Source organism: Hemitrygon akajei, chromosome 17 (assembly GCF_048418815.1).
Source record: "Hemitrygon akajei chromosome 17, sHemAka1.3, whole genome shotgun sequence".
Classification (NCBI taxonomy): domain Eukaryota; kingdom Metazoa; phylum Chordata; class Chondrichthyes; order Myliobatiformes; family Dasyatidae; genus Hemitrygon; species Hemitrygon akajei.
In genome coordinates this window covers 4,264,557-4,280,409 of record NC_133140.1, presented here as the reverse complement: position 1 = coordinate 4,280,409, position 15,853 = coordinate 4,264,557, and the positions used below count along the sequence as shown (strand labels likewise).

Sequence of the window (15,853 nt, the reverse complement as noted above, 5' to 3'; positions counted from 1 at the left end):
ACTCTGTGAGATGCAGGATATCTGGTTCAGCAATAAGGCCGATGAGATCCAGGGCTACGCAGACAGTCACGACACCAAGCGTTTCTACGATGTTTGAAGACGATGTATGGACCTCAGTCCTCTGGCTCCTCCCCCCTCCTTAGTGCAGATGGGACTCGGCTGCTGACAGAGAAAAAGCAGATTTTGGAGAGATGGGCTGAACACTTCAACCAGGTCCTCAACCGCCCTGCCGAAATCAATGATGAGGTCATTGATCACCTACCTATGGTGGAGATCAACCTGGACCTTGACAACCTCCCCACAGAAGAAGAAGTCAGAAAAGCCATCAAGCAACTTTCTTGTAGCAAAGCACCAGGATCAGATGCAATCCCTGCTGAAGTCTACAAAGCAGGAGGCCCATTCATGATGCAGAAGCTGACTGAGCTCTTCCAGTCTATGTGGAACGAAGGAAAGGTCCCGCAACAGTTGAAAGATGCCAGCATAGTCCACATCTACGAGAGGAAAGGCACCCGCCAGTCTTGTGGCAATCACCCAGGCATCTCCCTTCTGTCCATAGCTGGGAAGATCTTGGCTGGCGTCCTGCTTAATCGCCTTCTCCAACACCTTGAGCAAGGTCTCCTCCCAGAAAGCCGGTGTGGCTTCCGTGCAGAGCTTGAAGCTGTCGATATGATATTTGCTGCACGCCAACTCCAGGAAAAATGTCAAGAGCAGCACAGCGACCTCTTTATGACCTTCATCGATCTGACCAAGGCATTTGATACGGTCAGCAGAGATGGCTTTTGGAAGATAATGGAAAAGTTTGGCTGCCCTAGCAGGTTCATCATGATTGTTTGGCAGTTCCACGATGGCATGATGGTGATGAGTTAGAAGCCTTCCCAGTGACGAACATTGTGAAGCAAGGATGCGTTCTTGCCCCCTACACTCTTCTCTGCTATGCTGAATGATGCCTTCCGCAATTGTCAGGATGGTATACACGTCAGATACAGGACTGGCGGTGGGCTATTCAACCTCCGGCGTCTACAGGCTGTTACAAAGGCAAAGGAGACCGTTGTCAGAGACCTCTTATTTGCTGATGATTTCGCCTTTAACGCCAGCACAGAGCAGAAGATGCAGCGAGAAATGGACTGCTTCTCACGAGCCTGTGACAACTTTGGACTTACAATCAGCACCAAAAAGACCGAAGTTATGTACAAGCCCACACCCGGAAAGCCCTACCAGGAACCACACATCACAGCAAAGGGGCAGAAGCTACTGGCAGTCGACAGCTTTACTTATCTGGGCAGTACTCTATCACGAGTGGTGAACATAGATGCAGAGATCAGCAACAGAATTACCAAAGCCAGTGCCGCCTCCTATAGAGAGTGTAGAGCAGTGGGCATAGGGAGAGTGGAGCAGTGGGTGTAGAGCAGTGGGCGTAGGGAGAGTAGAGCAGTGGGCTAAGCATGCATCCTTGAGGTTGATTGTCAGGGAGAAAGTAATGCTATTTCCGATTTCACTGACTGTTGTCCCCCCATGAGGAAATCAAGGATCCATTTGCAGAGGGGCATACAAAGGCACAGGTTTTGGAACTTGATGATTAGAACTGAGGATATGATTATGTTCAATGCTCAGCTGTAATCAATAAACAGCAGAATGACATAGGTGTTACTGTTACATATCCATTTAGGTCCACTGACAAACCCTGGAACATAGACCAACCTTCGAATCAAAGTAATCACAAATTCTCCCTTCCACCTCTCCCATCCAGCTCTGTATAGTCCACTTCACTGCTGCTATGGTCTTCAGTCTGTATGCAGGCAGAGACCTGATAGGAGTTAAGAGTGTGGATGCTTGGGGGTGCACTACCAGGGTGATGGGGAGACAGGTACAATGGAGGCTTTTTGGAAACCATCAGATATAGGAGGAAAATAAGGCCATTTGGCCCATCAAGTCTGTTCCTCCATTTCAGCCCCAATCACCTGCCTTCCTGTCAAATCCCTTCATGTCCTGACCAATCAAGAATCTATCAACCTCTGTCTTTAATATCCATAAACACTTGGCCTCCATAGCTGTCTGTGGCAAAGAATACCACAGATTTACCACTCTCTGTCTAAAGAAATTCCTTTTCATCTCTGTTGTAAGTGGCCATCCCTCAATTCTGAGGCTGTCTCCTTTGATCTTAGACACTCAAGCCATTCAATCCTGGAATCATTTTCATGAACCTTTGAACCCTTGCCAGTTTCAGCACATCTTTTCTAACATAAGGGGCCCAAAACTGCACATAATACTCCAAGTGAGGGCTCACCAGTGCTTTATAAAGTCTCAAGGTACATAACGATGATGATGAGTACAAAAAGAAAGCCAAAAAAAAGGTGAAATAGTGTTTATGGGTTAATTGTCCATTTAGAAATCTGATGGCGGTACCAAAGACACTGTTCCTAAAACTTTAAGAGTGTGTACTTGAGGCTTCTGTACCTCCTCCTTGTTGATAGCAATGCAAAGAGGGCATGCCCTGGGTGATGGGGTATCTTAATGATATATAGAAACATAGAAAACCTACAGCACAATACAGGCCCTTCAGCCCACAAAGTTGTGCCTAACAGGTCCCAACCTTAGAAATTACTAGGCTTACCCATAGCCCTCTATTTTTCTAAGCTCCATGTACCTATCCAAAAGTCTCTTAAAAGACCCTATCATATCCGCCTCCACCACCGTTGCTGGCAGCCCATTCCACACACTTACCACTCTCTGAGTAAAAAAACTTACTCCTGACATCTCCTCTGTACCTACTCCCTAGCACTTTAAACCTGTGCCCTCTTGTGGCAACCATTTCAGCCCTGGGGAAAAGCTTCTGACTATCCACACGATCAATGCCTCTCATCATCTTATACACCTCTATCAAGTCATCCCTCATCCTCCGCTGCTCCAAGGAGAAAAGGCCGAGTTCACTCAACCTATTCTCATAAGGCGTGCTCCCCAATCCAGAGAATATCTTTGTAAATCTCCTCTGCATCCTTGCTATGGTTTCCACATCCTTCCTGTAGTAAGGCGACCAGAACTGAGCATAGTACTCCAAGTGGGGTCTGAGCAGGGTCCTATATAGCTGCAACATTACCTCTCGGCTCCTAAATTCAATTCCACAATTGATGAAGACCAATACACCGTACGCCTTCTTAACCACAGAGTCAACCTGTGCAGCTGCTTTGAGCATCCAATGGACTCGGACCCCAAGATCCTCCACACTGCCAAGAGTCTTAGCATTAATACTATATTCTGCCATCATATTTGACCTACCAAAATTAACCACTTCACACTTATCTGGGTTGAACTCCATCTGCCACTTCTTAGCCCAGTTTTACATCCTATCAATGACCAGCTGTAACCTCTGACAGCCCTCCACACTATCCACAACACCCCCAACCTTTGTGTCATCAGCAATTTGATTAATAGGACTGGATGTTACAATCCCTAAAGTTTCTGCACTGCACTTGATTTGAGTGTGTTACGTACCCCGTAACTGGGTCACTTACCAGCAAAGATAGAGAGGTCCGTTGAAGTCTGATGGTACTATTTTTAACAGTATTTATTGATAAAAATACATAAAAAATAATATCAAGGCAAACATACAGATAATATACATCGTCAATACTAAATCTAAAAGCGCGGGTATAATAATAATCAATAAGAAATAGCTCTATCGTTGTCTAGGGGATAATGTATTGTCCGATGGAAATATAAAAGTCATGCAGGCTGCAGCCTTTGGTTGGAGAAAGACGGATTTTTAGAACTTGCCAGTTTTTCCTTTTTATGATGTCAATGCTTCAAAATGTCGTTGGGGGTGGTCTCTTCTTTAGCTAAGCCGTCTTCCGTGGTGACCCTGCCAATCCCAGGCAAGGGAAGGACGCACACGAGCCCCCCACCGGCTGTCGCTATTAAACGCTGTCACGGGATTTCTAGCGTTTCTCCTGGTGCGTCTGAAGGGGTTGTTTCCCGGACCCTCTTTTATCCTTACTCACGGGGTCTCAGATTTCAATCAGGTTGGGATGATGCCATCCCCCAACCAGCCCACGTTGCTCATTCCTTGAGGGCTTCAATGAATAGCACAGTGCTCAATGCACAATTCCGTCTCCAAGAGACAATGGCTGTTTCCCGTGGCTTTGTATCGCTGAGGGGCCAGGACATTCCAAACCCCTTGTGGATTCTGCGTGTCTTTCTCTCATTTCCTGGGTCTCCTGACCTGAATTAATAGCGATCTTGCGATTCTCAAAAAGGAGGGGGCTACTTTGTACCCTTTGGCCCCTCAGAGTTGGGGCACAGGTGTAACAAGTGGAAGTAGTTATTAAAGATGACTACTAGATGATGTTACTACCATTACGACATATCTTCAGTTGTGTACCTGGACATCACTGAGTATTTCAGCCTTTTATCACAAGACACCCTCAGCCGAGGCAGGCCCACCACAGCTGATCAGACCTGGGTGTGTGTCACATAGTTACTCTCTAGATGGTCACTTGGCAGTCCAGACAGCATCCCTTTTCAGCCACAGCCAGTGACTGCTCATTTCAGCGGCATTAGTAAATGCTTTGATTGCCTTCCTATGGGCCTGCCCTCTGACTCCTACTTCCCTCAGCAGCCTTATGGTGGAACTGGCTACAAAGCCCCTGCACCCCATCTCAACTGGGCACCCTTTTACTTTCCAGCCTCACTCCTCTGCTTCAACTGCAAGGGTGGCATATTGCAGCCTTTTCCGTTCGTAAGCCTCATCCACTGCATCCTCCCAGGGGACCGTCAGCTCAATGATAATGACAGGAGTTGGACCAAAGTACCAGGTCAGGTCGTAGGTTGGTCATTGCAATTTCAGATGGAAAGATATGTTTCTGGCCTAACTCAACATGCATTTCCAAGTCCCTGGCTGCACTCAGTGGGCATGAGTCGTGAGGCGAGGGGTTAGCCCCCGGTTTCTCTCCTTCCCAGATAAAGGATGGTAGTTGTGGGACCATTGTCTGGGCATTGAGTGGCCTGTTGGTGGTGGTTACTCTCTTATACTCAAGTTCAGCTGCTAAACACCTTAGCACTTGGTTGTGTCGCCAGGTGTATCTGCCTTGTATTAGGCTGGTCTTGCAACTAACCAAGATGTGCTTGAGGGATGCTGGAACTGCGCACAGAGGACAGGCCGGATCCTCTCCTAGCCAAAGATTTTTAGGTTTGTAGGAGAGGGCAGGACATCATATGTTGCTCTGATGATGAAGCTCAATCTGTTTGATTCCATGCTGCACAGCTCACTCCATGTGATTTTCCTCCTCTCAACACCCTCCCACCTCATCCAGCAGCCTTGCTTGGCTTGGGATATTGCTTTGGCACACCTGGTTGCCTCTTCTTGGTGGTGCACCTCCTCTACCACCAGGTGCCGGCGTTCAGTTGTAGTAGCCTTTTGCCAGATAGGTTTCATTGCTCCAAGGCCAAAGCCTCCTCTGCCCTGTTGGACACAGCCCACTATGTCCCGGTGTCAGAGGGCGGCTTCTGCATCCAGTACTGCTGTGGCTGGGGCCCGTTTCTTCCTTGTTGCTGGAGCAGGAGCAACACCTCTTACAATTGAGTCCCGAGATTTTTTGAGTGTCATTTCCAGCCTTGCTTTGACACATTTGTATTCCTCCACCAGGCTAGAAATTGGCAGAGAAAGGGCTCTGTTCCTGTAAAGTCCTATGCTGTTGAGGCATCTCGGTAGCCCAAGTCACTTCCTCACATGTAAGTTCACCAGCCTCTCCAGCCAATTTGCACGAGACATAGTGACCTCATGGATGGTAATTGGCCACATAAGTTGGGGCAGCAGTCCAAACTGAAAGCACCAAAGTTTCAACCTCCCTGGGAGAGCTGTGTTGTTGATTAGCTTGAGGCCACTGATTGTATCCTGCCTTAGTTGTTCCACCTGCTCGGTGTCTCAGAGGTCTGTGTTGTACCAACGTCCGAGGCTTTTGATGGGCTTCTCCAGGACAGTTGGTATTGGCTCAGCGTTGATACAAAACCTTATGTCGGTGAGCCAGCCTTTGACAATTGAAATACTGCAAGACTTACTGGGTTTGATATCCATTTGTGCCCATTTGATGTTTCCCTGGAGTTTATCCAGCAGGCGTTTGGTGCATGCTTTTGTTGTTGTTATTGTGGCCCATTCTTCAAGCATTTCCCTCCGACCACCCATTGTGATGCTTGGATAATGAGCTCCATTGCCATGATAAATGCTGGAGGAGAGATGGTACAGCCCACCATCATGCCTATCTTAAGGTGCTGCCATGTGGTGGTGTTATCTTGTGTTGTGACACTGAACTGCAGATCCTGGAAGTATGCTTTGACCAGCTTTGTGATGCCCTCTGGAACCTGGAAAAAGTTGAAAGCTGCCCACAGAGTCTCGTGAAGCACTGACCCAAAGGCATTGGCAAGATCTAGAAAGACCACATGCAGGTCTTTCTTTCTTGGCAGTTTGTATCTGGTGCCAGATGACATTTGCGTGTTCCAGACATCATGGGAAACAACGTATTCCTACTTTCTGCACTGATGTGTCGATGAAGTGGTTGCTCTGCAAAAAGGCTGAGAGTCTTTGAGCAACGACACCAAAGAAGATCTTTCCTTCCACATTCAGGAGACTGATCTGGCGGAACTGACTGATTGTTGAGGAATTCTTCTCTTTGGGTATTAGTATCCCTCTCGCCCTTCACCATGCCTTAGGTAAAATTCCTTTCCTGCATGCCACCTTCGTTAGATTCCAGAGGTATTTAGACTCCATGAAATTACTATTTTCTAGATGGAATCCACTTACTCTTTCTTTAAGAGGTCGTATCCATGCTGTGAAAATGATGATTTTACCTAGATTTTTATATATTTTCCAAAATATACCTATCTTTTTAACTAAAATTTTTTTTGATCAAATTGACTCTCTTATTTCTTCCTTTATTTGGAACAATAAGAAACCAAGAATTAACAAGTACCATTTACAAAAACCCAAAAAAGATGGTGGACTTACACTTCCTAATTTAAGACTGTATTATTGGGCTGTGAATATTAGACAATTATGTTTTTTGGTTATACTGGCTCGATAAGAACCAAAAACCACTTTGGGTTGATTTGGAATTAAAAGCTGTTAAACAATTTCATTTAACTTCAATATTAGGAGCTCCATTACCTTTACAGCTCTCTAAAATTCCAAATTTAAATTTTTATCCGGTTATTAAACAATCTTTACAGATTTGGATTCAGTTTCATAATTTTTAAAATTTTAAACAATTTAAGTTGTCTAGTTTTTTATATCGAAACTTTTCATTTAAACCTTCAATAACCGACACCATTTTTCTCCTATGGAAAAATAAAGGAATCCGTTTTTTTTTACAGATTTATTTTGTAATGGTCGATTGATGACTTTTGAAGAGTTAATTAATAAATACTCTCTCACTCATACACATTTTTTGCAATATTTTCAGGTTAGACATTTTTTGCAACAATATTTACCTAAGTTTCCATATTTACAAGAATCTGATTTGTTAGATACCATTTTGAAATTGAATCCGTTAGTGAAAAGTTCCATTAGCAGAATTTATAATTTACTCCTATCACTAAATATTAAACAAGATTGGGAGAGAGAACTTAATATGACCTTTGTGAATGAAGATTGGGTTTGAATTTTGAAAAACGTAAATTCTTCTTCTGTATGTGCCAATCACTGTTTAATTCAATTTAAAATTGTCCATCATTATTATTTAACAAAGGAGAGACTATCTAAAATAATTCCTAGTGTAGATAATTACTGTGATAGATGTAAAACTGAAGTAGCTACTTTGTCACACATGCTCTGGTCATGTTCTTCATTAAAACTGTTTTGGAAATCTTTATTTTCTACAATCTCTAAAGCTTTGAAAATTAATTTACAACCTAATAGACTAACTGTTCTATTTGGAATAGTTCTGTATCATATTCAGGGTATTTCGTCTTCAGATCAACACGTAATTGCATTTGTTATATTGTTGGCAAGAAGGGCTATTTTATTAAAATGGAAAGATATCTCTTCCCCTACATTAATTTAATGGTTTTCTCAAGTAATGTTATGTCTCAGCTTGGAAAAAATTAGAACTTTTGAACCTCGATTTGATTTTGAGAGAAGATGGGGTTCTTTTGCCAAATATTATGATTTAATTTGAATTATCCTATATGGTTTCCTTCCAATTTTATTATCTTTTTATAAAAAAATGTGAATTGGCGGTTGATGACTTTTTTCTATATATTTAGATGATGGTTAAACGTATTGCTTCCGGGGGTTGATTCCGAATAGTTGGCCTGTCTATGTCCATCCTCCTCGAGCCTCTGCTTCCTGAAGATGGCCAACATTATATCTATGTCCATCAAAGTATGGACTTCTAGTTAAGATGGCGCTACTGAATGTGTGCGACAGCTCACTAGTAGTTAAAAAGTTAAGAAATCCGACTAAAAACATCAATAAAAATACCTTTCCAGAGGTAAATTATGTTAAATTTTCACCACAAACTATGATGGTGAGGCTAGTTTGAGGGATGAGCCGAGATGGTGTGTTGCAGATAGAGTTTCAATGCCCGTATAACTGGCCCAGGTGCAAGGTTGGATCATTCTGGGATCCGAGCTGATCTGAGGATTTTGAGAGTGGCTTTGGGCTGGATGGGAAATCTGGGCCCTGAGCGAGTCACTGGGTGGCGTAATCTAAGACCCACTTCCTTCGAAGTACTTGGGTCCTAGTGCGAGGTACAACTGCTGCCTTTCGCTATTCCTTTGTTTGATCAATTTAAACGCCAGCCCTCGTAGACTGAAAAGACTGGGTGTCAGAATCCAAGATGAGCTGATTTTGCTCGTTCTCCATGATGGTCACTCCTCTCTGCATGGTGTTGAGGCTATGAACGCTGCCCCAGCTGCTGTGCTTCGCACCCACTAATGTGATGAACTGGTAAAGGAGGCTTTTGGCTTGCTCTGGGGCTCCAACTCAATTTGTTTTGGAATGTAATTGTTCACTTCAATTGTTTGCATAATTTGTTTTTTTTTCTTTTTCTTGTGCTTCATGTGTTGATTTTTTAATGTGTGTAGGTTCGTTCAGGTTTGTGACTGCCTGTGAGTAAATTAGTTCCATTTGGCTCTTACGTTTGTAACCTCTTCCCATCCTTTTAATTGTTCTTTTAAAAGAGATGTGGATAAGTACATGATAAGAATGTGCCTTTAAATGAATAAGCAAAAGGATAGCCACTGGCATGCAATGTGGCGATATCTGAGGTTCTTCACACAGGCAAGCACAAAAGCATGAACTCTTCCTGTAGAGTGAAGGATTCTTGTATCTTTGTGTTGTGATTTTGGATTGCAGGAAAAAAAGATATAAGATTCCTGACAATTATTTGCATCATTTTCAAAATGCAATGCTATTGATCAGTAAGAACAATCTACACTGAAAGTGCTGGTTTAATGATACTTGCTCACAGTTGTGCCATGTTTTTTCAGAGATAAGAATGCACTCAGTAAACACATAGAGAATTTGGAGACAGATATCGCCCAATGGAAAATCAAGTATGAAGAGCTCAGCAAATCCAAGAAGGAGGTACTACAACAGGTGAGGTATCAATAATCAACAAACTGTCAAATAGAGCATGGAACATAGAAGAGTACAGCACAGGAACAGACCCTTTATCCTGCAATGATGTTCTGTGTTAATTAAGTAATGGTGCTGAATTAAATTGCCTGTGTATGGTCGGAAACCCTCTTCTCTGAATATTCATGTTCCTATCTGAGAGCTTTCACTGCCACTTCTGACTGAGCATTACATAAAGAAAAAGATGTTGTACACCTCTTTTTAAAAACATCTAGTACTTGTGATTTTGACTCTTAAAAAGATACTGGAGAAAGATACTGACTAAACATCTGAAAGTATAGTTGATTAAATGAAGTAACATTCATAATTGTGGATTTACGAAGAAGGTGTGGAGAAGGATGCGGTGGTATTGCCAAGGTTCATCCTGAGCAGCTGCTTGACAGTGGACTCTGTCTTCTGGGACACATATGGAGGTGAACATGAGGTGCTGCAGGCAGATTATTAACTCAGTGAAAGATGCCTGAAAATTGCAGCACATTGAATTGACTTTATTTCTTACATCCTTCAAATACATGAAGAGTAAAAATCTTTACATTAAGTCTCCATCTAAATGTGCAATGTGCAATCATAGTAGTATAATTTATAATAATTAGAACAGTAAATGTAACAAAGAAATACACTCAAGTCAGTGTGAGTTAATCAATCTGATGACCTGGTGAGGGAAGCTGTCCTGGAGCCTGTTGATCCTGGCTTTTATGCTGCGGTACCATTTCCTGGATGGTAGCAGTTGGAATAGATTGTGGTTGGGATGACTCAGGTCCCCAATGATCCTTCGGGCCCTTTTCTCATACCTGTCTTTGTAAGTATCCTGAATCATGGGAAGTTCACTACTACAGATGCGCTGGGCTGTTCGCACCACTCTCTGCAGAATCCTGTGATTAAGAGAGGCACATTTCCCATACCAGGCAGTGATGCAACCAGTCAGGATGCTCTCAATTGTGCCCCTGTAGAAATTACTTGGGATTTGGGGACCCATACCAAACTTCAACTGTCTGAGGTGAAAGTCGCTGTTGTGTCTTTTTCATCATACAGCTGGTGCATTTAGACCACGTGAGGTCCTTGGAGATGTGGATGCCAAGGAACCTAAAGCTGTTTGCCCTCTCAACCCCAGATCTATTGAAGTCAAAAGGGGTTAGCCCCTCTCCATTTCTCCTATAATCCACAACCAGCTCCTTTGTTTTTGCAACATTGAGGGAGAGGTTGTTTTCTTGACACCACTGTGTCAGCAAGATGACTTCTTTCCTGTAGGCTACCTCATTATTGTTTGAGATGAGGTCAATCAATGCAGTGTCATTGGCAAATTTAATTAGCTGTGGGTGGTAACACAGTCATGGGTATACAGTTCAGGGGACTCAGTACAGAGCCCTGAGGGGCTCCTGTGTTGAGAGTCAGAGGGTTGGAGGTGAGGGAGCCCACACTTACCACCTGCCGGCGATCTGACAGGAATTCCAGGATCCAGCTGCACAAGGCAGGGCAAGGCCGAGGTCTCTGAGCTTCCTATCGAGCCTAGATGGAATTATGGTGTTGAATGCTGAACTGTAGTCCAAGAACAAAACATCCTTCTTTTCCAGATGTGTAAGGACAGTATGTAGAGCAGTGGCTATTGTGTCGTCTGTCGATCGGTTGTGTCAGTAGGCGAATTGTAGAGGGTCCAGTTTGGGTGGTAGCAAGCTGCAGATGTAATCCTTGACCAGCCTCTCAAAGCATTTGCTTATTATTGAGGTGAGTGCGACAGGATGCCAGTTGTTCAGGCATGTTACCTTGGTCTTTTTTGGTACGGGGACATTGAGATGTCTGTTGAGGAATGCTGCCATCTAACATATCTGGGCTGCATGAGTGCATAGAAAACCTACAGCATAATACAGGCCCATCGGCCCACAATGCTGTGCTGAACATGTACTTACTTAGAAATTACCTAAGATTACCCAAAGCCCTCTATTTTTCTAAGCTCCAAGTACCTATCCAGGAGTCTCTTAAAAGACCCTACCCTATCGTATCTGCCTCTACCACTGTCGCCAGCAGCCCATTCCATGCACTCACCACTCCCTGTGTAAAAAAACTTGCCTCTTTACCTACTTCCAAGCACCTTTGAACTGTGCCCTCTTGTGTTAGCCATTTTAGCCCTGGGGAAAAGCCTCCGACTATCGACCTGATCAATGCCTCTCATCATCTTATACACCTCTATCAGGTCACCTCTCATCCTCCGCTGCTCCAAGGAGAAAAGGCTGAGTTCACTCAACCTATTCTCATAAGACATGCTCTCCAATCCAGGCAACATCCTTGTAAATCTCCTCTGGACCCTTTCTATAGTTTCCACATCCTTCTTGTAGTGGGGTGACCAGAACTGAGCACAGTACTCCAAGTGGGGCCTGACCAGAGTCCTATTTAGCTGTAACATTACCTTTTGGCTCTTAAACTCAGTCCCACAATTGATGAAGGCCAATGCACATAAACCTTCTTAATCACAGAGTTAACCTGCGCAGCAGCTTTGCGTGTCCTATGGATTCGGACCCCAAGAGCACTTTGATCCTCCACACTGCCAAGAGTCTTACCATTATTACACCCTATCCTCGTTATATGCATCTTCAGACTATGCGGATTCGCAGTTATGCGAGGAACCTATTTCTACCAATGTCTCCTTATATGCGTCCAAAACACTCAGTTATGTGAGGAGCACAGTTTTCCTGCCAATACAAGTCACGTGCGCACGCCTCACAGTCTCACCATTGGGACGAGAAGCACCGCTTTCCTGCCAATACTAGTCACGTGCGCACGCCTCACAGTCTCACTCCCGCCAGTCTCGCATTGGTTTTGGCAAGGTGTGGATGTGTGATCTTGCGCTCTTAAACTTTTGTTGGTTTTACCTACGGTGCAGTGATTTTGTGCTTGAAATATTTAACTGTGCCTCCTAAGTGTCCAATGTCATGTCCAGGGCCATCAGCTGAGCGGCAGAGAACTGCTTTAACACTCAAAAAAAAAGTTGGAAATTATAAACAGCGTGGCATCAGCTGAAGGTAACACAGCTCTTGGACGCTACTACCAGGAACAGAATTGTACCTTTAAAGTTCTTTTGTTGCTTGACAATGTGCTAGCCCATCCTGAACATTTGGACAGCATTTCTCCTAACATAACAGTGCGTTTCCTGACGCCTAACACAACATGGCTGAATCAGCCACTCAACCAAGGTGTGATCCACATTCGAGGCGTAATTTTTTTACGGCAAACTATCTCTGAGATGTAACAGACTATTTTGAAAATCCCGGGAGTTTACCAACTGTGAGGGAGTGGTAGAAGTCAGAACACTTGCCACAAATAGTGATGGACATGGACCCAAGTTTAGAACGGAGTCAGTATTTCCGTCGTTCCCTGCCATCAACCCTTCTTCCCTACAGGCAAATTTATGCTGAAAAACAAAATGTTGCCGAGCAAACAACCCTCACCACTTTATTCAAACCGGTGTCATTTCCTACTGCCGGCAGTTCTAAGAGTTCTGTGAGTCTTGCTTCACACCTTGCTGTGCTTGATACGATCCTGACACCACAACACCCACTCCTTTCCCGGAGCGAACACACCTGCCACTGTTGGTGAGTACTATAATCCCTAGTATGTTAACTTTCAACTTACGCTGAATATTACCTTAAATTGATGAAATATAATACAAATGTTGCCTTGTGGTACTGCTTTTGTGTCGTATTGGTATGAAAACATTAATAAATTACAGATAAAACATACTTAGGAAGCCCTCTGGAATGCATCCCTATTTTCTCCATTTAAATAATTATTCACATTATGCGTCGACTGCGAGGAATGTATCCCCTGCATATAATGAGGATAGGGTGTACTATATTCTACCATTATATTTGACCTATCAAAATGAACCATTTCACATTTATCTGGGTTGAACTCTATCTGCCACTTCTCAGCCCAGTTTTGCTGAGAGACTATTGATGTCTCGCTGTAACCTCTGACTGCTCTCCATAGTATCCACATCACCTCCAACCTTTATATCATCATCAAATTTACTAACCCATCCCTCCATTTCCTCATCATGGTTATTTATAAAAATCATGAAGAGAAGGAGTTCCAGAAGAGATCCCTGGGGCACACCACTGGTCATTGACCTCCATGCAGAATATGACTCGTCTACAACCAATCTTTGCCTTCTGTGGGCAAGCCAATTCTGGAACCACAAAGCAAGAAAGGTCCCCTTGGATCCCATGCCCACTTACTTTCTCAATAAGCCTTGCATGGGGTACCTTATCAAATGCCTTGCTGAAATCCATATACACTACATCTACTGCTCTTCCTTCATCAAAAAATCACATCCTCAAAAAATTCAATCAGGCTCGTAAGGCACGACCTGATCTTGACAAAGCCATGCTGACTATTCATAATCATATTATACCTCTCCAAATGATCATAAATCCTGCCTCTCAGCATCTTCTCCATTGACTTACCAACCACTGAAGTAAGACTTACTGGTCTATAATTTCCTGGGCTATCTCTACTCCCTTTCTTGAATAAAAGAGCAACATCTGCAACCCTCCAATCCTCTGGAGCCTCTCCTGACCCCATTGATGATGCAAAGATCATTGCCAGAGGCTCAGCAATCTCCTCCCTCGCCTCCCACAGTAGCCTGGGCTGTATCTCATCCGGTCTTGGAGACTTATCCAACTTGATGCTTTCCAAAAGCTCCAGCACATCCTCTTTCTTAATGTCTATCAAGCTTTTCAATCTGCTGTAAAACATCCCTACAATCGCCAAGACCTTTTTCCATAGTGAATACTGAAGCAAAGTATTCATTAAGTATCTCTGCTATCTCCTCTGGTTCCATACAAACTTTTTTCCTGTCATACTTGATTGATCTTATTCTCTCTTCATGTCTTATCCTCTTACTCTTCACATACTTGTAGAATGCCTTGGGGTTTTCCTTTATCCTGCTCACCAAGGCCTTCTCATGACCCCTTCTGGCTCTCCTAATTTCTTTCTGCTAAGTTTCTTCCTGCTAGCCTTATAATCTCCTAGATCTCTATCATCACCTAGTTTTTTGAACCTAGCATTTCTTTTCTTCTTGACTAGATTTTCAACAGCCTTTGTACACCACGGTTCCTGTACCCTTCCATCCTTTCCCTGCCTCACTGGAACATACTTATGCAGAATGCCACACAAATATCCCCTGAACTTTTCTGCCATACATTTCCCTGAAAGCATTTGTTACCAATTTATGCTTCCAAGTTCCTGCCTGATAGCTTCATTTTTCCCCTTACTCCAATTAAACGCTTTTTTAGCTTGTCTATTCCTATTCCTCAAAAGTGCTATGGGAAAGGAGATAGAATTGTGATCACTATCTCCAAAATGCTCTCCCACTGAGAGACCTGACAGCCTCTCCTTGTAGGCTTATCTACATATTGTGTCAGGAAACTTTCCTGAACACACCTAATAAACTCCACCCTATCTAAACCCCTTGCTCTGGGGAGATGCCAATCAACCTTTGGGAAATTAAAATTTCCCACCACGACAACCCTGTTATTGTTGCATCTTTCCAGAATCTGTCTCCCTATCTGCTCCTCGATGTCCCTGTTACTAATGGGTGGTCAATAAGAAAAACACCTAATAGAGTTATTGACCCCTTCCTGTTTCTAACTTCCACCCACAGAGACTCAGTAGACAATCCCCCCGTGACTTCCTCCTTTTCTGCAGCCGTGACACTATCTCTGATCAGCAGTGCCACGCTCCTGCCTCTTTGCCTCCCTCCCTGATGTACTGTAGCTTGATGCAATGGCTCAGTGAGGAAGGACCAGAGGGAGGGGCTGGGTTTGCGGAGGAAGCTTTGCAATTATTGTAGTAAAGATGGAATAGAACCATACTGAAAGCATTGACTTTGAATGTAAAGAATGACAAGAGGGTTTATTTGTTTAATTTTAAAATTATGAATAAAGTTCACTTTGTTTAAGAAAAAAATATAAGAGGGGCCAAGTTGGGTGAGGAAGCCCCTCAATTATTGTACCATTCCAGGGGACATATGAGTGGAACTGTCCTCTTGGTTTTAAGAAATGAAATAGAAAAATACTTAACATATGGTTGAAAAATAAAAAGGCATTGCAGAGTTTACTTGTGAATATTTTTATTATGAATAAAATTTATTTTGAAGTAAAAAGGTGGCATTTATAATTAGCAGGAGCATAGGACTAAAAGTTTGCCAAAGTGAAACAGGCAGCATTTTTTTTT

The 15,853-nt window shown here is 43.4% G+C and overlaps 1 protein-coding gene across 3 annotated transcripts in view; it reads left to right on the top strand.

Annotated features, from left to right (window-relative positions):
• ccdc102a (coiled-coil domain containing 102A) overlaps positions 1–15,853 on the top strand; it is a 211,969-nt gene that overhangs the window by 71,792 nt on the left and 124,324 nt on the right. For all 3 annotated transcript variants that reach the window (XM_073069602.1, XM_073069604.1, XM_073069603.1), the window contains one exon: positions 9,478–9,586. In XM_073069602.1, the coding sequence (XP_072925703.1) occupies positions 9,478–9,586 (109 nt within the window). The remainder of the gene's footprint in view (positions 1–9,477; positions 9,587–15,853) is intronic.